Genomic DNA, 25,647 nt, shown 5'->3' on the forward strand with positions numbered 1-25,647 from the left:
GGGTTCATGCCAATTTTTAAAAAGATTTTTTTTTTAGGTTTTTTTTTTTTTTTCTCCTTTCAGAGAGACCAGAATTCCAAATCAGAGATACTTAGGGTGATAAGCTGTGATCTTTGAGTTAGCTATAAATAAGATACTTCAAGCAAATAAACAAATTTGAGATAGAAAGGGGAAAAAGACGTGAGACATTAGGTTGACTTTTTTTATTGTGAAATTCTGATCCTAAAAATAATAAATGGGGGATTACGGGTTTGGAGTGCTAGTGCAAAGCAATACTGGGAATAAATCTGCTTTTCCAGTTCGATTCCATCCACATCTGCAGCCTCCACACCATCACCAAAATGCCACCCCCAGCCCTGCTGCTTTTATAAATAATAACACAGCTGCCAATGGCAGCGGTGCTGGGTCAGCTTGGCTCTTTCCTGCCCCAGCTACCCATAACATTCAAGATGAAATCTTGGGGTCAGAAAAGGCGAAGAGTCAACAACAGGAACAGCAAGACCCTTTAGAAAAGCAACAACTCTCCCCAAGTCCAGGTCAGGAAGCTGGAATACTGCCTGAAACCGAAAAGGCAAAATCTGAAGAAAATCCAGGGGACAGTTCTTCGGAAAACAGCAACGGGAAGGAGAAAATTCGAATTGAGTCTCCAGTGTTGACAGGGTTTGACTATCAAGAAGCCACGGGCCTCGGCACTTCCACCCAACCCTTGACATCCAGTGCATCATCTCTTACCGGTTTCAGTAACTGGTCAGCAGCGATAGCGCCTTCTTCCTCTACGATAATCAATGAAGATGCAAGTTTCTTTCACCAGGGAGGGGTCCCTGGCGCTTCGGCTAATAATGGTGCTCTGTTGTTTCAAAATTTCCCCCATCACGTCAGCCCTGGCTTTGGAGGCAGCTTCTCCCCTCAGATCGGGCCTCTCTCCCAGCACCATCCTCATCACCCACATTTCCAGCATCATCACAGCCAGCATCAGCAGCAAAGGAGGTCTCCTGCCAGTCCCCATCCCCCACCCTTCACACATAGAAATGCTGCTTTTAACCAGCTGCCTCATTTGGCGAATAATCTTAACAAGCCTCCTTCTCCATGGAGCAGCTACCAGAGTCCCTCTCCAACCCCTTCTTCTTCCTGGAGCCCAGGAGGTGGGGGCTATGGTGGCTGGGGAGCTTCTCAAGGCCGAGACCACCGCAGAGGGCTGAATGGGGGAATAACACCCCTGAACTCCATCTCACCTTTGAAGAAAAATTTTGCAAGCAATCATATTCAGCTCCAGAAGTATGCTCGCCCCAGCTCTGCCTTTGCTCCTAAATCCTGGATGGAAGATAGCTTGAACAGGGCTGACAACATTTTTCCTTTTCCGGTAAGATATTGCTCCATTAATAGATTAAGATGGATAAGGAAACAGTGTGGTGTAGTATCTGTGGGATGAAAGAATTTGAATTGTCCACGTTCACATCACAGCTCTTAGAAAACGAATCAGTTGATGGATTTTATTCTAGCAGACTACTGTAATTGGAACAAAATATTCAGCTGTTTCTTTGGCATTTTTTAAAGTGAAGCTTTAATCTTCCCGTGGATAATTTGAATCCCAGGTAGCTAGCAGTGTCCTGATTAATTACAATACCTTTCCTACCTGACAAGAGAATCAGGGTCAGTTTTCCTCACTTACTCTGGGGAGAACAATAATATGTAGCAGAAATATATTTTGTTGTGGAAACGAATGTTTTCTGTCTATCTGAAGTAACTAAAAATGACTTTAAAAAAGCACTCTACTGTTTTTTACCTTTTTACTAAAATCTGAATTCCAGTTTTCTCATTGGTTATTTTTTAAACCTCAACCTTGCAGTCTGAGCAACCTGAGCAGTTTAATCTATCAATTCATCAATTCAGCAATTCCTCTCAAACCTCTGAGAATTCTGACCTACCCGTGTCTGCAAGGACTGCCAGTTAGAGAGAAATGATAGAAATGCTTTTTGCCATGCCGAGGATGGCACCCAGGGCTTTCTGTGTGCTAACCATTTCTTTCTGAATAATTTGAAGGTGTTGATTTCAGAATGACATTTTTTTTTTTTGTGATGCTTTTCACCCGTTTGTTTATTTTCCAGTGTTAACACTAGGGGTGTAGATAATTAAACCGTTCCTAAAAATAGATCCAGGCAAAGATCACTTGTCTTTGTTGCCACCAGTATATCCTTTTTCTGGCAGGAATCACATTGTTTGCTGTTTCTGAACTAATGAACAGCCAGTTTACCTTGCAGAAGCAAGATAAAGAGAATTTCATGATAGTTGAATATCACCTGCCACATTCAATTTATATTGTGGTGGTATAATCATATGTCCTTAGAAAATTTATAGAAAGTAATAGAGAACATGAGCCAATCCTCTCAACAGTCCCACAAGTTAAGTTCTATTACTGTCCTGTTTACAGATGAGGAACTTAAACACAGCTTGTAAAAGCACAAATCCTAGGTTAAAAAGTCAGGATTAAAAATATGTGTACATGACTATATATGCATGTATTACAGCTAGATGGTTATTTTAGATAAATAAGCATTAAAACATTATAAAATACTGGTAGTTCTCTTTCAATTAGTAATTTAAGGGGAGTGGAGGTTTGTTAAGAGAACCCTGTGTCATTCCGAGGAATTAAATATCTATTCACTCCTTAAGGTTAATACAGGTACAGTGCATCAAATTTAGTTTTAGATTTTAAAAAAGGGATTTGCCTATCAAAAAGTTGTTGGCATTTTTCTATTAGGAAACATTTTTTTTTATTCAAGCCAAAGTGCATTTGTGTTAGTGAACAGATAAATAGCTGTTCAAGATATTGACAATGTCTTTGAAATTTTTATTTTTATTTTTATTTTTATGTGTAAGAGTGTTTTGCTTGCATGCATGTATGTGCACCATGTGCATGCCTGGTGCCCATCGAGGCCAGAGAGGGTATCAGATCCCCTAGAACTGGAGTTGTGCACCTGGATGATTGTGATCTGCCAAGTGGGTGCTGAGAATACCAGGCCTGAGTCCACTGGAAGAATAACCAGTACCTCTTAACCCCTCAACCCAACAATGCCTTTAAAAAGTCACTTTTTATTATTTCTTTGAACATAAATTTAAAAGAAATTTAAGCAAAGGTGGCTATTATGAATTATTTCTATATTGCTAATTTAAAATATCTATACTTAAAAATTTTAAGCTATCTTTATTTTATGTGTATGAATGTTTTGTGTACAGCAGGTAGGTGTACTATCTGTGTACAATGCTTAGGAAAGTCAGAAGAGAGCATTGGGTCCCCTGGAACTGGAGTTACTGATGATTGTTAGCCACCATATGGGTACTGAGAACTGAACCCTGGTCCTCTGCAAGAGCAACCAGTGCTCTTCACTGCTGAGCCATCTCTCCAGCCCAAATCTATACCTTTCAACTGGATTATGATTAAAGCCTGAATTGGAATGCATTTTTCTTTCTTACTTGCTCTCTACACTGAAAGAATTTATGTGAGTTCATGATTTCATTCTCTGCTTACTGACATGATAAAAGATTGGGGGAAATGAGAAGTTCAGAAAATGAATAAAATACCCCTATAGTACATCAGTTTTTTTCCTCCCTTTACAGCTAATGGAATATGTTTAATATATGAAATCCTTTTGATTAGTTTCTTTGGAGATTAAATCAATATATCATACAATAGACTAAGATTAATACTAAAAGATGTTTGAAACTACTCCAAAAGGGCTGGGCCTGTAGCTCAGTGATAGAGCCCTTGCCTAGTATGCATAAGGCCCTGGGTTTGATCTCTAGTACTGAAAAAAAATCTGGAACTTTTGTTTTCTCTTATCTATTATATTGAAGAAAAAGGGCAGTCAGTAAACTTGGCTCCACTATGATAGGATTAGAAAGTGGATTGTTGATTTCCGTTTCCCATCTCTACCATTTTAGCAGTAGTATATGGTTATATCATAATATTCATATTCAATCAAAGGATAGAATTTTATCTGAAATTTACCTGCTATTGGATGTTTATTTCATTTGAAATGAACCAGAATGATTTTTACATTTACTTATTGCAGGTATGTTTTGTTATGGCTACATCTAGGGTATTAAAATTAAAACTATTTTTTTTTAATTTGCACTATTTTTTTAAATATGTATCCAGGTGCCACAGCATACCTGTGGAGCTCAGAGGATAACTGGCAGGAGTTGGTTCTTTCCTTCCACCAAGTGGTTTCCAGGGATCAAATTCAGGTGGTCATGCTGGGCAGCAGTTAACATTTATCCAATGAACCACTTCACCAGCCCCCCTGATTTTCTCGTCCATTCTCAAAATTCCATTTTATCCATATTTATGAAGCCTGATTAGATATTTAAAATACTTGAATAGCCCCCTAACTGATCTTCCAAAGCATTGTATTTTGGAAAAAAAAAATTCAAAGTTGCTTCTAAGTTATTTTTACTTAGCCTGAAGTGTCATTGTATGATTTAAGAAGGCATGGCGTATCCTATTTTCAGACACATTAAACTAAAATGCAGTTAACAACAGCTAAGATGACTTCTGTGTTATATGTGTATTATCATTGAACAATCCTATGATGTAGAAATGATTATAGTCACATACAAGATTTGGCTCTTAACTATTATACTATGATGCCTCGTCACATAATTATGATACAGTGGGAACTGGGGTAAGAGGAACACCTCCCAGAATCATGTAAGGTGAAAAGAAAAATTTTAGTGATATATAATGACCAAAAGCTGATTGTAAGCTGGGCATAATCCCTGCTAATCTGGAGGCAGAGACAGGATAGTGAATCTAGATAACACAACCATCATGGACAACATAATGAGACTGTCTATTAAGCAAAAGACCCATCATAGAGGTTTTTTGTTTTGTTTTGTTTTGTTTTTTGCTTTTTTTTGCTTTTTTTTTTTTTGAGACAGGATCTCCCTATAGCCCCAGCTGGCCTAGAACTTACTATGTAGACCAGGCTGGCCTTGAACTCACAGAGATCCGGCCTACCTCTGCCTCCCAAGTGCTGGGCCATCATAGAGTTTTAAAAATAGAAAATAATAGACTATATCTGATAACCAGATCTAAATGCTAAGCATAGGTAATGTGCAAGTCAATATTTTAAAAATATTAATTTGTTTAATGTTTGTGTGTATGTATGTGAGCACACACATGCCACAGTACACATGTAGAGGTCAGAGGACAACTTGCAGGAGTTGGTTCTCTCCTTCTACCATCTTGGGACCTGGGGATCAAACTTAGGTGATCAGGCTTGGTGGCAAGTACTTTTACTCACTGAGCAAACTTACCAGCTCAATACTTTTTTTTTTAAATTTTGAGTAGTTACCATATACCAGGTACTGGGTTAGGTGCTTTCACATAGGCTACTTTACTTCTAAAGGATTTCTCAACCCTGTGACTTTTGGTTGCATTGTCCTGATTTCAAAATGAAAAGACAAGGCCTATATTCATGTGACTAAAGTTATGATTTGACCCTTATATTAAGGAGAAAGAAAGTCCTATCTGTTCTGCCAAAAACATCCTGGAACTCCAATTTCCAAACCTAATAATAGATTAGGATACCTGCCAATAATTATATTTGAATATGGCACCCTTTTGGAGTGATGCCTAGAAATTCCGTCCTTACAGAAACAGTAAGAGGAGACTTCCTTAATGTATATGCTGTTATCTAAAGCTCAGTTATGTTCCCACCTCCTTAGCTAAGAACCAGGAAAGTGTCAGGGTGGAGAAAGAAATCTCTGTGCCACAAAGATTATCCTAGGTCTTGATTGGTAGGGAGGTAATTCTGGACTTTATTTAGGGCTCCATTTACTCTTCAAATACAATACCACAGACCTGTTAAGTTATCTTAACTAGGCAAATAATCACTTTAATCACTTGTCTAATGATATGTATGAGCTTAGGATCCTTAAAATTTATATCACATTTTATAATGGTAAACAGAAAGTCACTATAATTCTTGGTGAATTATTATTAAAAGTTATAATATGCAACTTCATTCCATTTTCTTTTTTCTTAATATGACCCCAAGAAAGATTTTTGCATAGAAAATACTTCAACTTAGAAAGGAAGAGACTCATTTTGTAACTGTGAAATACATGTTGTTGGTAGCTCTGACAAAATTGAGATACTGAAAAAGTTAGGAAAAGTTTATGATACAACTTCCTCCCTCATTGTAGAAGGTCTTCTAACTAGGCTCTGCTGTTTCCTGATGGAGCTTTTGAAAACAACTTCAGGGTAGAATTTTTTTAACCATATTTTGTTTTCAGAGAAGCCATGGGATATGATCAACATGTTGCTCTAAAATCTATCAGGAAAAGTTTGTTTATTGCAAGTGTAGTGGATATGGTTGATGCTAGTTATAACTGGAAAGATGATACTTATTTCAGAGGTAAGCGTCTGAGAATAATTGCGTTATCCTGGGGTTTTGGTCTCATCACAGGTAAGATAATGTGAATAATTGTTTTTCTTTGAAACAGAGAGCCTACAATATGAACATTCTCACTCAATTTTGTGACAAATATTCATTTTATTTTATTTGGATGATTCAAAGATGTCTTGCAGAAACTAAAAGTATGTTTTTGGCTTGATATATAAGACAGCATACATATTTTTAACCACTGAGCCATTTTTCATCTGTTTCTGAATGTGAAATTTGAATAATTATTGAGAGAGACTGTTTTGTGAGGCCCAAAATGTAGTAGAGGGATGCATGGCTGTGGACCCAGAAAACTTATTTAACTCTGAACTCCAACCAAATGGCCTGGAGTAAGTCCCTTCAATTTTGGAAGATAATAACCTCATCAAGATAATGCATAATGGTGAAGGATTATTGTGAGGAACCTTAAGTATGTGATCATACTTAAATTTAAAACATAACTCTCATGAATAAAGTTATGAAGTGAAGATAATTACAAATGTAGCTAGAGTTCCTTTGAGAAACTGTGAACAGTCTTAGTACTGTTTATCTTACTGTATATGCTTTATTTCTCAGAGATAATTTTATTTCTTTAGAATCATCAATAGGTTTAACCTATGAGAGAAATCATTTAGTAGAATTATCACTTCTGGGAAAAGAAATTTTATAGTATATATTTAAACTTTTTTTTAGCATTTGGCAGCTTGTATCTCTCAGTATTTTAAAAGATTTTGCATTGAGTTATTTTATTAAAAACTTTAGGTACTGGTTATGGTAGTGCATGCTTTTAATACCAAAACTTGGAAGATGGAGGCAGGAGGATCACAGGTTCAAGGCCAGCCTGGGTTACATAGCAAGTCCCAGGGCAGCCTGGACAGACTTTATACTATATTAAATGAAACATATATTCAATTTATATATTAAAAGAGATAGCATTTTAGTGGAAAATACATGATCTTTTGGCAAAATGTTGGAAAATAGTACCATAGATTTAAATTGGATATAGTTTGACATCTTTCCTAGAATTAAGCGTTTTTTTTGTATTTTAATTTTTAGCATATGTTTTTTGAGCATCTATGTTACGAAATAGGCATAGGACTCTCACAGAAATGATTTGATATACTTTTATAATCTCTGTCCAGTCTATGCTAACATTTGAGTGATAGCATGTATTTTTAATCCCAACATTATAATCAAATTATAAACTAATCTGTTGCATTTCATTTTAATCCATGAGCTAATTGATTAAACATAATAGTCAAACTAACAGATTCCACTTTAATCATAAAAAGTAATATGTAAATGTGACCTTTAATAAAATATATAGAAATTTCCAAAACTTTGGAAATTTGTAAATACATTCTCATATAAGCTACTTACATTCTGTGACAAAATGGTATCACCAGAGGCAAACTTTAACCTAAGAATAGCAGAATTCTGGTCCTATTTCACGTCAAAGGAAAACTCTCTCAGCTATGCATGGGACCTGTCTCAGGTTCATGGGCCAAATTATTGAACTTCAAAGCCTTAATCTATATAATTACTTTCCGTATTGTAATGTTCTGAGGTTGGGCAATTTGAATTTGCTGAGTATTTATCTGATAATACCCTAATTATTTTTTCATACCTAATGTGTAAGTTATGGTTAATCCTTCAGTACTGCATATTTTTAAAGCCACATTTATATTTAAAGTGCCATGGAACATTTTAAACCAATTCTTCCGGGTAGCCTGAGGGATGCAGGTAGTCAGTAGGTTTGTGGAGCTAGCTGGTAAAATAACTGCTGCCATTTTACTGTCCAGGAGACCTTAAGAACATTTCTACTCAGGAGAGTAGCTTAATTATGATTGTGAAGTCAGACCTGGGTTCCAGATACGGCTCTGCCACTTACTTGCTGTATGACCAAAGGCAAGCACTTCACTTCCCCAATTCTTCCTTTTTTCATTTATTTTCTCAGGTCTTTTTGAGGATAAAATGAGATTATGTCTGATACTTGGTCTCAGGAAGATTTTGTCATTAAAAGAAAGCAAGTCTTCCAGTAGTGATAATCCAGAGCCAGCAAGGTGGCTCAGCAGGTAAAGGCTCTTGCCACCAAGCCTACTGACGTGAATTCAGTTCCCAGAACCCACATGGTGAAAAGAGAAAACTAACTCCTACAAATTGTCCTCTGACTTCTACACACTTGCACCCTTGAGCGTGTACACACACACACACACACACACACACACACACACAAACACATACATGCACAGACACACAATAAATTAATTTTTTTTAAAAGCTAGAGAGATGGCTCAGCTATAAAGAGTGCTTCCTGTTCTCCCAGAGGACCTGAGTTCTGTTCCTAGCACTCACTTCCAGTGACTTACAACTGCCTTTAACTCCAGGTCCAGGACAGTCAATGCCCTCTTCTGCCCTTTGTGTGCACCCTCATATAGGGGCACATAAACATAAATAAAAATATAAATCTTTTAAAAATTACTAATTCCAGCTAGAGAGATGGCTCAGTGGTTTAAGAGTACTGGCTGCTCTTGCACAGGACTCAGGTTTGGTTCCCAGTACTCACATGGTACCTAACTGTTTGTAACTCCAGTTCCAGGGAATCTGATGCCCTATTCTGACCTCTGTGGGCTTTGCATGACATGGGTGCACACATGCAGGCAAAACACTCATTCATATAAAATTTTAAAAATAAATAAAATTTAATTACTAATCCAAAATCTTGTAAATAGCAATTTCTTTAAATGTGAAGGCCAGGCCAATGAGGTGGTTCAGTGGGTAAGTACACCAGCCACCAAACTTGATGACCTGAGTTCAGTTCACAGAACCACATGGTAGAAAGAGAGACCCAATTCCTGTTGGTTGTCCTCTGACCACCACACAAAGGGCTGTAGCACACATGCACCCACACACATACACAGACAATAGATAAATAAGATGTCATATAAATGTGAAAACTGTTCTATCTGGAATGTGATAATTTGAACTTAATTTTAAAGATTTTTATAAATGAAGATAGTTTTTTAAAAAATCACTACACTTAAGCAATAGTGGGACTCAGGTTAGATAATGCTCTTTGTTTTCTTGACCACTGATAAAGTGTCTGGTGATGTTTCCTCCCTTTTTGACAGTTTCCTCCATCGTGTGTTTTTAATTTTTTATTATAGAAAATGTAAACATATTCAATAGACAAAATAGTATACTGAACACAGTGTTACCTGGTGTCCACAGTTGCTGGCTCCTGGACAGTGCTCTTTCACCTATACCCCAGCATTGTTCTCCGTTGTGTATCTTGAAGCAGTTCCTAGATGTGATTTCATTTGTAAGTGTGTATCTCTAAAAAACAAGGAGTCATTACAAAAATAAAATATAAAGAATATCTTTCAGTTCTTTTCTAAAGATAGAGATTGAAGGCTCATGTTCCTATTGTACCTGCTCAGCCTGTTTCCCCTGCTCAGCCTGGAGTTAAGCTCTGTACCCTTGGCCTCATCTCTTTCTGGGTCATCACAAATTAAGACCAGCTAAAGTGCCAAGACATCAGCTGCTGGTGACTGGAAAATTTAGAGGAGATTGTACTGTTTTAACATCAGCCTTCCTTTAGATTTAGGCTTCCGTGGACTTGCGGGTATGAACTCTGCGAAGAAGAATAAAATAGGGCTGAGGCTTTGAGGGCTTTTATTTTACTTTTAAGAGTAATGTAGAAATCTGAAGTTTTTTAGAAATTTTTGGACTGCATCTTTATTATTCTGACTCTCAATGTACTTATATTTGTTGCTTTGTTTTGTTTTGTTTTGTTTTGAGACAGGGGCCCAGCTGGCCTAGGACTTGCTATATAGATCAGGCTGGCCTCCATTTCAAAAGAGATCTTCCTGTCTCTGCCTCCCGAGTGCCGGGATTAAAGGCATGTATCACCACACCCAGCTTTTTGTTGCTTTCCATGAATTGTGGGCTAGAAATATTTGACTATGGCAAATGCAGTCCTTCTCACTAAGGACACAGACTGGTGTCTTTCTGTTTTGTGCTTGAGGTTGAGGAGTGTGTTCTGTTAAAGGCAAGGCTTATTAGGTAGAGGTTGGGCAGAAACTGCTTCTAGTCATCATTGTCAGTGAGAAGAGATATCAAGGGTTGTAGAACATAAGCCTCAGTTTAGGTATAGAAATTGTGCATTTGGGCTTGCAGTCCCTCTGCTAATTTTGGGACCTGAGGTGGCCCAGCAGACATGGAGAAGAGGAACTCTGATAGCCAGATAGGGTCTTTGTGTATCCTTATGACCTCATCCCTCGGGGCTGAATTTTTGTATTGTTGGCTTCCTTAAACCAATGATCTTTTGTCTTGAGTAGTTATTGGGTAGGAGAAAATCTTTTGTGATATTTTTAGATTCAAAGGTTTGGGCTTATTATGATATTCTGTATGAAAATTGCCATAGGAAATAGCACAAAACAGCTGAATTATTTATATATACCAATACTTGATTTAAAAGTGTGAGTTTCAGACTCTTTTCCTTTGAACCACAGAGAGAAGGGGCACAGGGAATGTTTCTCGAATGTGCCTTCCAACTGTCGGACATTGTGCCCATGCTGCCACTTGCCTTACTTCATTTACTTCTCATTGAAGTTTTCTGTATGTATGTGGGGGGAGAGGGTTTGTGTGTGGTGCATCTTCAGTGCATGCGAGTATGCAGGTGTGTATATCGTGTGCGCACAGGTGGAGGCTTTGGCTCAGCTAGCTGGCCAGTGAACTCCTGGGATCCACCTGTTTCCACCTCACTCTGTGGATGTTGGGGATTCAAACTCAGGTTCTTATGTTATACAGCAAACATTCTTACTCACTGAGCTCTCTCTTCATTCCCTCACCACAGTTTTATAGAGATACTGTATCTTCATTTTTTGAGTGAAATCAAGGCTCAGTGATGTTGCAGTGTCAAGCTTACTTACCCTCAAAATAGTTTTGAAACCAAGTCTTATGGCTTTAATGATTTCTTTCTGCCAAGCAAGGTTAGGATGACTAAATAGACAAGAAGATGAAGTGGGTCCATTGAACTGAGTAATGGATACTAAATTGCCAGTTTGGTTTTTCAACTCAAATAAATGGCAACAAGAAAGCTTCTTTTTTCTTTTTAAATCATTTTAAGGATTTTTAATACTTGAAATCTATGGGCATTTAGTGAAGGGAAAATAAAAGGCAATATTCTCAAAGGCTTTCTGGAGAGATCTTCTGATTCATTTGTTCATGTGGAAGCAAATGGAGCTATAGGTTCACCAGAGTAATATGCTGAAGCCATTCATCCCTTTAGTTATAGTTTATAATTCTGTTAGGGAGTGTTTAATAGCCTAAGATCTATAGAACTCTACTTTCCTTGGAGATGTCATGATGAGAAAGTACTGACCCAAAAGAGAACTTGCTAAGACATACGAGGTGCTATTAAATGATTTATATTGCCCCTACATCACATTCACATAATTACCTCTTTGATTTCAACCCTTGACACCTACCTGCATTCAGGCCATGTATATGCAGCAAAGGATTTTTATGTTACATGTGTCAGTAATGAGTGTTCTAGGTTATGACATGACTTATTTAAATGGAATTTTTTTGAACCTCAGCTCTGAAGTCAGACTTACAGTGTGACGTTAAGCTTCATTTTCCTAAAATGGGGATAATAACGGTGACTTCATGTGGTATTTGTGAGGAACTAATGCATATAAATAATACATAATTCATGTAAGATGTGCAGCTCAGAGCCAGGAGGAACATGGTAGCTGCTTCTTGTATTGGTGATGGTAGATTTATAACATGTTGGCTGGAGAGATGGCTCAGCGGTTAAGAGCACTGATTGCTCTTGTGGAGGACCCGGGTTTGATTCCTAGCACCCACATGGCGGCTACAAACTGTGCTTAATTCCAGTTCCAGGGGAATCCGAAGCCCTCTCCTGACCTCCGCAGCATTGCATGACACGGGTGCACTCACATACATGTAGGCAATACACTCATACACATAAAATAAATAATTAAATAACATGCTATACTATACCTATACTGTGGCCTGTGGCTATGACATGAGGGAAGCTTGCAGTTGAATGGGGGCAGACGAGTCAATAGCCTGTCAGTATCTACTGCAGTGTTAGAGTGCTAAGGGACACAAGGGAAAGGAACTTACTCTGTGTCAGAATGTGAGGGCCTTTTGGAAGTAGTATCCTGAAAGTTAACTATATAGTCAACTCTTTATGATTTGTGGACAGAAATATCATTTAATCCAAGAAGAATATTTATATTTTGGAAAATCTTGGATTAAAACTCCCATAGTTACCTTTGATTAATTATGGGCTCTCCCAGCTTTTCAAGCTTCCTATTTATTTTGGCAGCTGACACCCTGGCATAGACCTCCCTTTTAAACCAAAATATTTTCCTTTCCCTTCTTCACCAGGGAAAATTTAAGCCAGAAAGAGAAACTTCCGTAGCCTGATATGGATTGATAGCAGACTGACAAGAGGTTGCAGAAAGAGGAGTAAAATGGGGAGCTAAGTTTTGGCTTAGACTCTTAATAAGTTGGTTACATTCAATTAATTGCAGTTTGTGTTTCAGACCAGGCTAGTAGCACCGAAACACAATGGCTCAAGTTTATAAAAAGAGCCAGTAATCGAGTGGTGGTGGTGGTGGTTAGCATGAGTTGTATTTAGTTGGGAAAATTTTGGCTGAAGACAGCCTCTGGGCACCAGACCTAACTGCCATTGTCCTACCATCCAGTACAGAGTGTGACATGGTGGACTGTTAGTTCTTTGTCAGTGAATATGGATATATCTTTAAGTATGTGTGAAGCATGAAAAACTGCCTTTTGCAGATCTCTAATCATGGGGAATTGACAGTTTTCAAGAAAATCCATAGTGTTAACAAATGGTAGATACAGGTAATAGGTACTAAAATTTAAGTGCAAATTTGAGCCCATACTGCCACAGTTGTATACAGGGAAGCTAGTGGGGACCAGGATATGCCATATAGTTTACTATGATATGGCTTGATAAGTAGGAAGAATCTTGACCAAGGAGTAATTAGCATGCTCTTTAATTGGCTATCTTTTTGACTAGTGATGACTTCTAGGGCATTTAATCAATGGTTTTGAGAAGAGACACACATTAGTAATATCTGAAGGCAAATATTTTATGCTGTTGGATGAACAAAGAACAATATGCCTAAGGTAACAGAGTAGTGAAAATCTAGATGCCAGAATTGTATTTCATATTGTGTTTGCTCTTAATGGTGAACCACTCAGATTCTTAAGAGCAACTCCTTATTTGTTGAAATTGAACTTGATTTGTAATATTTTCCCAAGGCATATACCTTAGAGTTTGGGAAAAGAGCTGTGTTTTAGGTTTTGAGAACCAAACCATTCTCCTTATAAGGAAACTTCCGTTTTCTTGTAGAGTATTTAAGCTGAACTACACACAGATGGTCGATTAGGATAATAAGATACAAACCACACCCCAAGTTGCTAATGAAATTAACTTGTTGATGGAATTGTTTAATGGTTCTTGAGTATAATCCCTGGCTTCATATATAGACTTGTCAAAAATGTGCGGTCTTCGATTCCCTTTGTACCTCTGAATGAGACTCTGGTGGGGAAGGGGCATTAACTCAGGACCAATTGGTCAGAGTTCATATATTGGTATTATTTGTGGCTCTGTAATTAAATCATGACAAATTAAAAAAAACATAGTATGAGTATAAAAAAGATAGAGGTTTTTTTTAAAGTTATTGAAATTCAAATTTTTCACTTAGGATTTTAGTTTAATGTACTTTATCAGTTACAGTCAGTGGTTATTAAATTTAGTAGAAATCTATGCTCCAAGCAATATTCTTGGGATGCAAATAGCTATGAAGTAGTTTACTAAATTCTAGTATCCCATTAAGAAAGTTAAACTTTCTTGACTTACTAGAAATAGCTTTTCTAAAGAAAGAAACCAAACCAGTCCACTCATATTTTGTATCAGTTGTTTTCTTTCTCTTCATTTTGTGGCCGGCAAAATGCAAATTCCAGAAATTCACAAGGCTGCTTATTAGCTTTAGTTACATGAAAAAGCATAATAAAGTAAATTATTCTCCCTACCCCCATTATTTATTTTGGCAAAAGAAAATGAACAGCTTTATAATGGGAAATGGGAAATACATAAACAAACCTTAAGACAAGGAAGTAGAGAAGAAATATTTCAAATGTTTCAAAATTACTTGAAGGATTTAATCTTTGCTGGTTTAGCAATCATTTGAGCGCCTCAGTCTAGTAGATGCACTTGAGGCACAGTGATGGTAGTGCTTAGCCCATTTCACATCACAACACATAGAAATGGCAACCTTTAATGGTCATTGCCATGAGCATTTGCCCTCAACTGTTCTGGGCCAGCCTATGGGCCACAGTGTAAGACTATCCTGGCTCACCATCACCCATTTGAGGTAGATACCACACTGGGAACATTTGATCCAAGGCATGGTTCCTTCCCTTGGGAAACTCTCAGAGGACACAGCAGGTGAGTCAGTTTGAACTGGCTGTGAATATGGTGGATAACTCAGGTACTGACATGGTCCATAGTCTGCTGAAAGGACAAACCCAGCTACTACAGAATGAGCTTGTGTTAGTGTGACTTGTGTTAACATCTAAACCTTAAATTATGCTTCAGATCCATTTCACTTCCAAAATAAGGTTTTTGATGTTATATGGTACTGGAAGTCTGAAACCAGCAGGCTGTCCCCTTTGCACATACTGTCTCTTAGAAATTCTCATCCTGGCTCTATGTCCTCCTTCTCTGTGGACCTCATTGAGAAAAGGAAGATGAGGAGGAAATAATTAGGAGGAAAAGATGGAAAATCTGTTCTGTGGTGAGTCACACTACTCCAGAGCAGAGTGGCATGTTAAAGCTCCCATCCCACTCCCATCCCCATTCCTACCCCTAGTGGCAAACCTGTAATACTCTCTTCTAATATTGGATTAAATCCAAATGTAGAGGACTGCTCAAGCTACCAAGTGTCATAAAACAATTCATTCAGTGAACATTGCTGAAGTCTAGATGGTAGCATGGGGACAGGAGTGGCCCTTATTTCAGGGAATTGTAGTGCACACTGTTAGAGAGCACAGAGGAGAAATGTTAGGTTGATCAGAGAATGCTCTATCAGCCTACAGTTCTAGAGGTTAGCTAGTAGAGGAGGAAAGTGTGAGCCCAGCAAATAAAGGGAGGAGGATAAAATTAAGATATGGCATGTTTAGTTAAGTTTTTGCTTTTTGTTTTATTTTGTTTTAGGAGTCAGGGTCTCCTTGTAGCTCCACCTGCCTAGAATTCACTGTATAGACCAGTCTAGTCTCAGTCTCACAGAGATTTACCTGTCTCTACCTCCCAAGTGCTGGAATTAAAGGTGTGTACCACCTTTAAAAAAGAGATGATTTAAAAAATATTTTACTTATTTTTATTTTATGTATACTAGGGTTTTGCCTACAAGTATGTAAGTGCACAATGTGCATGCAATGCCCACAGAGGCCAGAAGGTGTCAGATCTTCTGGGACAAGATTTAAGGTTGTTTGCTGCCATGTGGATGCTAGAAACTGAACCCACATCCACTGGAAGAACAGCAAGTGCTTTTAACTGCTGAGTCAAAGAGATAACGTTTTGTTTTTGTTTTGTTTTGTTTCGTTTTGTTTGGGGGGCGGTGGTTTTTTTGAGAGAGGGTCTCCCTGTAGCCCCAGCTGTCCTCGAACTCACTACGTAGAACAGGCTGGCCTTGAACTCACAGAGATCTGCCTGCCTCTGCCTCCCAAGTGCTAGGATTAAAGGCGTGCACCACCACACAAGCCAAAACTCTTGAGTTAAAAAGAAGTACGGGGACAGAGGGTAGGGGACTCATCAGCTAAGAGCACTGACCTGGGTTCAATTCCCAGCACCCACATGGCGACTAACAACTGTCTGTAACTCCAGTTCTAGGGGATCCAGCGCCCTCTTCTGACCTCTGCAGGCGCTGCATGACATGGGTGCACCTACCTACATGCAAGCATAACACTCATACACATAAAATAAAAAACAGTAGGACAGGGCTAAATAATATAGGAGCTAAGTGTATTCTTAGCATGTTTGAGGCCCTGAATTTACTACACAGAACAAAACAAAACAGCAGCAACAACAAAAACTAAGTGAAAAATAGTATGAGTAAATATAACTGGAGAGAAGGTTCCAGAATCCTGCTCTGTCAGATTTCTTTGGAAGCCCTCAGTTTCTATAATACCCTAAACAGGGGTCTTTGTGTATAGGGTGAGGATCAGATGCATGTATTACTACTTCCTCTCAGGATTTAATTTTAAAATGTTTCCATCTGATTTTAACTTTTCAAGCTAGACTATTAATTTTAGTTGTGGCTAGATAATTCCCTTCATCTAAGGAATGCTAGAGCAGTTGATATGTTGTATATTTAAGGATTTCTTACCCACTCTGGAAATACACCAGGTTAGACCTACAACTACTCCACATGTTTCTTCTGTTTAACCTTAAGAGCAGAATCAAGCCTAACTTGACAAGCAAATACGAAGTGAAGTGGATTTGGGTTTTCTTATCCAGATACTTACTCTTATAAGTGTCCTTTCTCCTTCATCAGAAGTACAGACTGGCTGTGAAAAAGATCAGGTGTCTTGTTACGTGTGTGAGAGTAGGCAAGGGCAGCCAAAGGTAGCAGTTCCCTACCTTGAAGGAAGCTTTGCCACAGCGAGGAGAGCAGTGCTGTGTATCATTATTCCATCTACATTCTGTCACACTTCTTTCTTTTGGAGGGTTATGTGTATGTGTGTGGTGTGTGAACTTGTGATTGTAGGTGTGTGCATGTGTGTGACCAGAGGTAGATAGCAGGTGTTTTTTCTCGACTTCTCTCCACCTTTGTTTTTTGAGACAGGGTCTGTCACTGAGCCTGATTTATTCAGCTGACTGGTCAAGGAGCTTCAGAGATCTACCACATTGATAGAGCGTTGACTCGAACAACTTGGAAAGATTTTCCCTATTAGTTCAGTCTTAAGTAGTAGAGAAGATTAAAGATTGTTTTTTATTTTATATTTACTAATGTAAATTCTTTTAAAAAACATTTAAATTTTTTATTCATTTATTTTTATTTTATGTGTATGAATGTTTTGCCTGCATGTATGTAAGTGAATCCTTGTGTGTAGTACCCTCAGAGGCCAGAAGAGGATGTCAGAATGGTTGTTGGCCTCCATGTGTGTCCTTTTCAAGAGCAGCTAGTGCTCTTGACCACTGAGCCATCTCTATGTTCCCTAATGTAAATTCTTAATGTATTAAGAACTAATGCAAGTTCTTAATACAAGTTTTTTAAATTGATTTATGCTTTATTAATTAAAGTGATGCTTTTGTTGAATTATTGTCAGTTGTTTGTGGGTTTTGATGTTTTGGAAGTATTGCAACTTATTTTCCTCTTGTATAGGTAAATGCTGTTTGTGTACCACCCCACCCCACCCCCATGTATATGTATGTGTGTGGTACTAGGAACTGAGCCAAGCAAGGCCTTGCACATGCACATGCTAGGTAACTGTTCTGCTACTGAGCTATATCACCATCCTGCAAATACTATTTTAAAAAGTAGTTTGTGGCTGTTTGTATTTACAGGATCGTCCCAGGACATTTGACATGCACTCATTGGAGAGTTCACTTATTGATATAATGAGAGCTGAAAATGATTCTATTAAAGGTAAGTTGAAAATATAACTATTCTATTTTAGTATGTAGTTAAAAATATATTATCAATTTAATCTGATGAGCAATATCACAATTATTTTGGAGTCATGTGTCCAATAAGTTACATCAGATTACACATGAATTTCTTCTTACTAAAACGTCAGACTTATTTGATGGGCATTTACAGTAGGAGCTATCACAATACCAGTTAAGAGTCAGGGCTGGAGAGATGGCTCAGTGGTTAAGAACACTGGTTGTTCTTGCAGAAGACCCGGGTTTGAATCCTCATACCCACATAGCAGCTAACAACTGACTGTAACTCCAGGGGATCCAACAGCCTCTTCTGACCTCCAAGGGCATTGCATGACACGGGTGCACTTACCTGCATGCAGGCAATACACACATACACATAAAATAAAAATAATAAATAAATTTTTCTAAAAAAGTACTGAAGGTCCCCATTGCTGAGTGTGGTCAAAATTTTAAATTTTTTTATGTAAAGGATGATTTAAAAAAATAGTATAGCTGGGCATGGTGGTGCGTATCTTTAATCCCAGCACTCGGGAGACAGAGACAGGCGGATCTCTGTGAGTTTAAGGCCAGCCTGGTCTACATAGTGAGTTCCAGGACAGCTGGGGCTACGGGGAGACCCTGTCTCAAAAAGGCTAAAAAAAAAATAATAGTACTATTACTGCTTGGATTCTGGTCTCCAGTCTTTTAGTAACTAAGCTATGTTATTTTGAACAAGGGTTTACGTTTTACTGGGCCTTTTTCTTCATATTTATGATGAGATATTCACAATCACTTGGAGCCTTGAAAATTAAATACAGATGCATGGACCCTGCCCTTTATGTAGGATATGGATTTGTCTGTTCTTTTTTTAATGTCTCAGGTAATGCTGCCATATAACCAGCTTGAAAATTGTCAAGACAAGGTGTTTATTCTCTAAGGATTCTTCCTCAGCTTTTGTGAAAACTACTACCCAAAATAAGACATTTTTCCTCATAAGAATCTCAGTTTACTAAAAAGTAGGTTTCTTTGTTTTAAAGAAATTTAGAGTGATTGGTATATTAGATTAATCTTCCTAAGTTTTTAATTTATTTATTCATCAATTCATCCATCATTATGAGCCTGCTTTGTGCCAGATGTAGAGCTTTGTGCTGAAGTCAGAAGTGGCACAGTAGCCTCCTACAAGTGGTGACCAACCTAACCTACTTTTTCTCTGAGTTTACTTGTATTTTTCCACAGACTATTCAAGGCCACTTTTTTTTTTTTTTTTTTTTTTTTTTTAAAAATTTTCTTGGTTTTTCAAAAAGTTTTTTTTTCTTGAGAATTTCATGTAATTTTACAATAACTATGGTCATGCCTACCACCCATTTCCCCATCCAGCTTCCCCCATGCCCCAGTAAGGATATCTTTGTGAGATTTGGAGATATGAGAAACATGTGTGAAAATGTACATATCTATCTCATGAGGTCACTTGGAAATAGGAAGGAATATTCTGAACATCCTTACTGAGGCCTCATAGGGATGCTGGATGCAAGTTCCAGAGGAAGGTTCTGTATATGAAGAAAAATGTTCTTTCAGAGTTTGTTACTTTTAGTGCCATGACTGTAATTCAGCCTCTTCCACTTTTTTTTTCCTTGTCATAAAAATGAAGAGTTGAAGGCCATTTTTAGCACCAGCAAAACTGTACTTTTTCAAAATAGCACAAAGAGAAATCTGAATGTCAAGTTTCCTGGTTTTGTTCTATGTAAGATATTACTAATTTGGCAACATTGAATAAAGGGTACAGGAGGCGCTCTCTGTACTACCTTTTGTAACTTGCTATAAATCTATAAAATTTCAAAAGCTAATTGCAGGAAAAATTTATAAAGGACATTCATTTGTTTTAATGTACTTAATTCTTTCAGCAATGTTTTGAAAGTCTCCTTTGTACCAGATACTAGGGAAAGTGGATGGGAATCATTTTTTCATGAGAAATCTCTATTAGAGAAAAAGTAGCAAACAGCAGTAGGTACAGTTCATTATGTTACATTTCTAAGAAGCAAGCCTCTAACTAGTACTTAAATTAAATACAAAGAGTTTTGCACATATTATATAATTAACTGAAGTTTCTTTGGTTTCTCTGTCATAGCCAGGATATCTAAGGTTTATTTCTCTTTTGGTCTGGTAAGTTATACTGTATAAGGTCCACTTTTATTCTGTATTTCAAGTAAAATTTATTTTTCACTAAGACTTAAGCCTCTTCAGCTCATCTTGTAGGAGTAATCAAAAATTAAGTGACAGAAAAGTTATGTGTGGTTGATTTCATCTGGGAACATAAAAAGTTTATAAATTTGTGATTCATGCTGGGCGTGGTAGTGCTTGCCTGTAGTCCCAGCACTTGAGAGGCAGAGGCAGGCAGATCTCTGTGAGTCCAAGGCCAGCCTGGTCTACATAGTGAGTTTGAGGACAGCTGGGGCTACAGGGAGACCCTGTCTCAAAAAGACCCAAAATAATAATAATTTTTTAAAAAACAGATTTTTAGGTCTTTTTTTTTTTTTTTTAATTGTTTTTCTAAGAATTTTAAAGTTGCTGTCATTTGCTCCTGGCAAGGGCTTGGCTGTCTAGGGAGGAAAAGGGTCCTCTTTAGCTTTACCTCTGTGTCATTTCTGAGGTCATCTGGCAAGCCCTTATGTGATTTTTATCCTGGAAATTGCATATTGCCATCTCCCTAGCCAATGCCAGTGACAGTCTGTAGAAGCTGGTCCCTAGAGGCCCATTTTGTTTTCTTTGCTGCACACCCAGACTCTCATGCCAAAAGCCTCAGCTACAGACTAATTGTGAGTTTTGATCTCCCCAAGTGGCTGCTTGGGCATTTCTATAATACTATTATTAGGCTTTTCAAGAATTTCCTTCTCTAGGACCAAGAAATAGATGCTCAGGTGATTATTTGGGGACTTTTGATTTTTTTTTTTTTTTTTTTTTTTTTTTTTTGGTTCCAGGCTAGCTAGTCAAGAGCTCTCCAGCAGGTACTCAAGATTTAGAAATGGAGCAGCATGAAGTAGATTAAAGCTATACATGAGTCCAGCTGTTCAGCCCCCCAAAGTGCAGATTGGACACATGAAATAGTCATGAAACAGTGTTCTATTCAGTGTGTACAGTAGGAAAGACCTCTGAAAATTAGGGAGTTATTTTTCTCTCTGTGTGAGAGGAATAAAGGCAAATAGGAATAAAGGAAGTAGTTTATGGGATGGAGTCCGGAGCACTGAATAAAGACACAAAACTAGTACTAAAAATTGATCAAGTGTCAGACAATTCAGTTTCATGATAGTAGCTAAATATTTTAAGTCTGATATATGAAAGCAGTGTAATATCCAGAAAGCCAAATTGGAACAGCAGAATTAGTGGGAGAACAAATGCAATCCATAAATCATTGTAGTCGTTCTTCAGATAGTAACTAAATAATTAGAACATTGCATTTTTCCTTTGAATATGCCAAAAATGGAGTCTTTTGCATTGTTTTAGAATAAACCTTATTTTCAATTTTTGGAAGGACTCAAACTCAACATATTAGCCACAATCCCTATGAGTTTCAAAACATTTCAAATGCTAAATTTGCATGTAACAATGATTATTTAGCATGCCTGTCTTTTACATATCCCTTCATGCCCAAGAGACCTATTTCATATGTAAAGTATGTAGTAGACTCACATTATACAGCTAAACATGTTTCTGCCTTGCTTGCTTCATGCATTCATTTAATAAGAGTTTCTTTTAAGAACTATGAATTTAACCCAAAGTGATCTGCATTTAATTCTTGATTGCCAAAGGTGTTGTGACCTCGTATTTTCAAACAGTTTTAGTATTTTTCTCTTTCTTTATGTATTGAATTTAGGGCTCTTTTCCCTACTGTTTTTATCACTGTACATTTTTCTTAAAAGCTTACATGAGTGGGCAAGTGATGATTCCATCTGTGCCTCTTTCTTGTTGCTAAGCAAAAGAGTTTATAATATTCTCTTTAAAAGAAAATCATGAAACTCAGTTGAAGTTTAGTGTACACAGGTTGTTTCATTAATTTTGTATATGACTTTTTATGCTAATATAAAAGTGATGGATATGATAATTATGCAAATTATCTTTGTAATTGTGAAAAATTAACTTAGTGTTACTTTTTTGAAGAGATTAAATAATGGCTGGCAAACTTTAAAATATACAATTCCTTTAATCTTATATTCCAAATTATAGTCTCTTAGTTGTCTATTTTAGAGAACAGATACCATCTACTAAAATGCAGATGTTTTAGAATAGATTTTATATAGAGACTGACTTTGTGTAGCCTGAGATAGCTCTGTAGTACCTACTGAGAGTTGCTGAACGAAGGACTACATTTGGTCGTTTATTTGTGTCATGTGTTATAAACCTGAAATAGTTTGAGTATAAATAAAATTTTCAAAAATGAAAGGTGTTCTGTGAAAATAGGTTGTTGCTTTAATATATTATAATGCTTTGTTTCAGGTAGGAAATGCATGTGTGTAGGTGGGATGTTTTCTTATAGTATTTGACCTTTTTCTATTTAAATCTGTTGGCTTGTGGCCTTTGAACACAGATAACTGCACCCTAATCCTTATCAACCATTTTAAAGTATTAGACATTTTCCTTTAATGGACATGAATAGGGCAAGATACAAAGTATCATGAAGGAGAAAATAAAAGGACAATGTAAAACAATCAATTTGACTTGGATTCATAGCATATTTCCCCCTCCAAATAAATTACTGTTTTATGATATCAACTGGCTTCTGGCAAATTGGGGGATCTTTCAGGATTACATGTATTTAGGATTCAGACCCAGCCAGGCAACTTTCCTGCTTCCCTGACTGGAACCTTCCTGAACACACTGGTTTTTTTCTTGTCCTCTTTGAATGATACCAAGTAATTCAAAGCCACTGAGCAGAGGAGTGGTTGAGGTTCCCAGAGTAGAAAACTGCCTTACCTCTAGAAGCCTCCTGAGTAATGGAGTGAGAGATAGCAAAGAGTATAATTTAAACTGGACTACAATTAGCTTTGTGTGTGGCTGTCTTGAAATAAAGGGTGTTTCCTCTCCTAAACTCTCCCTTTCCTGTCTGGGGACAATGGAACATCCTCAGTAGTCTTTCTCTTTTGCTTAGTTATGTCTTGGATGGGACCCCAGTTTCTGTGTTGAAATAGCTTTCACTGTGAGGAAGAGGAGAGCAGAGTCCTGTGGCATGCTATTTTCTGTTGCTGCTGGTGCAGGGCCGCTGCTAAATTCTGACAGCTGCCTGTTTTCAGGCTTTCTTTTGATCAGGATTTATTAGATACCTCAGATGTAGACTGAGATGTAGATTTTGAACAAAGATGTAGACTTTGAAGAGTGTAATTTTCACTTTTTCAGATTTGGGAGTTGCTGCTATTTTTGTCTTTCTTTTTTAGGGACTGAGTGAATAGGGAATTGCCTGGGAGAGGGGAAAAATACATTGTTGAACATTGATTTGCTCCATAATTGGATTGAGATCATCCTCACTCTGCCTCTGAAATGAAACCACAGTTTACACAGAGCACATCTTGATCACTCTCCACATCTCTTATGTGTCATGTTGAAAGTAGTGTTCCTCTCTCCTCCACCCTTTAAATTTGTGAGAGAGTATTTGACTCTTGTTTTTATTCAGAAAATCATATAAGCAGTTGTCACAAGGGAGACTTTGATTTCGGTCATCCACAATGTGAGACCATACTTATATCAGCAGTTCTCTTGTTCTTATCCTGGACATCAAGCACAAGGAATCCAATTGTGTGTATGAAAATTGAGTGATCAGGTCACGTTAAAACATTGTCATAATTCTGATTTTTACCTCCATGGTAGGTGAGGGTAAAAAAAAAAGAGCAGGGGAAAAGTAATAAACTTTTTATGCCATTAGAAGGTTAATGCTAAACATTTTTTTCTTTTTTTTCTTTTTTTTTTTTTGGTCTTTTTGAGACAGGGTCTCCCTGTAGCCCAGCTGTCCTGGAACTCACTATGTAGACCAGGCTGGCCTTGAACTCACAGAGATCCACCTGCCTCCCAAGTGCTAAACATTTTTTTTTTTAAAGATTTATTGACTTCATTAACTTTCTTTTCAATTGGCTCTCATAGTCTGTTGTGACTTAATTTTGTTTGACACACATTTGGGGAGGAGTTGGTAAAAGAATAAATTAAATGTGGTAAACACTTTAGGGATAACAATAATCAGAAACAAATCAGCAAATAGTTTCCTTTACTGTTTTGCACCATCATATTAAGTATTGGGTACAGCTTAAATAAGCATGGATTGTTCCAGATAGACAAATTAGTAATGTTCTCCATTCACAAGTGAAAGCTGAGTGACATTTTAATAAGTTTTCAGATTTTTGCCAGCAGTTTGTCAATAACTAGTAGGGACCCCTGCTGTGTAAAAGAGGAAGGAGGTCTAGAACATTGATAGAACTTCGTGTTTCTGTCACTTCCTGTCCAAATTAATGTGTAATACTGTATATCTTTGGATAGTGTCACGTATTTTCTTGTTTTTCTATTTTAAATTTTTCTATTCAATTTCTACAAAGTTATACAGAGGTGACTTGCTAGCTCATTTCCTGACAGCTACTAAAGCAGTCTCATATACAAGTATCAGTTTAATAGTCCTTTGTTGTCACTAAAGGCCTTTGGGCCTTCCTTGATCCTGCTATTTAGTAATCCTGGCCAGTGTTACTGGGTGACTCTGGGGGAGGGAAAGCAATGTTGCCTGATTCATAGCTGTCATAAAAACATCCAAGATTCCCTTTGCATTCAGCTTAGCAACAGGAAGGAGGGAACAGTTCAGTGTGCCACAAAAATTACTTCCAGGGGCTGGAGAGGTGGCTCTGTGGGTAAGAGCACTTACTGTGCATGCCTGAGGGCTTGAGTTCAGATCTCAGCACCCAGGTAAAAATGCAGGCATGGCCATGTGCCCACCTGTAATCACAGCAATGTGAGGTGTGGAGTCGGAAGGATTTCTGGGGCTTGCTGGCCTCAGCTGAGCTCCAAGTTTAGTAAGAGACCCTGTATCAAAGGTATAAGGTGGAGAATGACACCCAAAGTCTTCCTGTGGTCTCTCTGTGAGCACCTGCACATATGCTACACTCATACAAGAAAAAATATGAAAAATATTACTTCCTTAGCCAGGCATGGTGGCACACGCCTTTAATCCCAGCACTTGGGAGGCAGAGGCAGGCAGATCTCTGTGAGTTCAAGGCCAGCCTGGTCTACATAATGAGTTCCAGGACAGCTGAGGCTACAGGGAGACCCTGTCTCAAAAAGACCAAAAAAAAAATATTACTTCCTGATATACATGAAATTATTACCTGGTGTGGGCAGCTAATTATTTATGAGCTGTATATGCCAATTTGTAAATGTTTTTATTTCATAATGCCTATGTCCTTACTACCAAAGCTTAAAAGAAAGAGAAATCAAACAAGCCAAACAAAAACCTAGTGAGTTTGT

General features: G+C 37.6%; 1 protein-coding gene across 4 annotated transcripts in view; it reads left to right on the plus strand.

Annotated features, from left to right (window-relative positions):
• Nucleotides 1–29: 29 nt before the first annotated feature.
• Nucleotides 30–25,647, plus strand: part of Cpeb4 (cytoplasmic polyadenylation element binding protein 4) — a 65,776-nt gene continuing 40,158 nt past the window's right edge. For all 4 annotated transcript variants that reach the window (XM_008850778.3, XM_008850779.3, XM_008850780.3 and 1 more), the window contains exons 1-2: nucleotides 30–1,360; nucleotides 18,082–18,163. In XM_008850778.3, the coding sequence (XP_008849000.1) occupies nucleotides 236–1,360; nucleotides 18,082–18,163 (1,207 nt within the window). In that variant the 5' untranslated portion in view covers nucleotides 30–235. The remainder of the gene's footprint in view (nucleotides 1,361–18,081; nucleotides 18,164–25,647) is intronic.

The sequence above is a fragment of the Nannospalax galili genome, unplaced genomic scaffold (genome assembly GCF_000622305.1).
Source record: "Nannospalax galili isolate Female #2095 unplaced genomic scaffold, S.galili_v1.0 scaffold104, whole genome shotgun sequence".
Classification (NCBI taxonomy): domain Eukaryota; kingdom Metazoa; phylum Chordata; class Mammalia; order Rodentia; family Spalacidae; genus Nannospalax; species Nannospalax galili.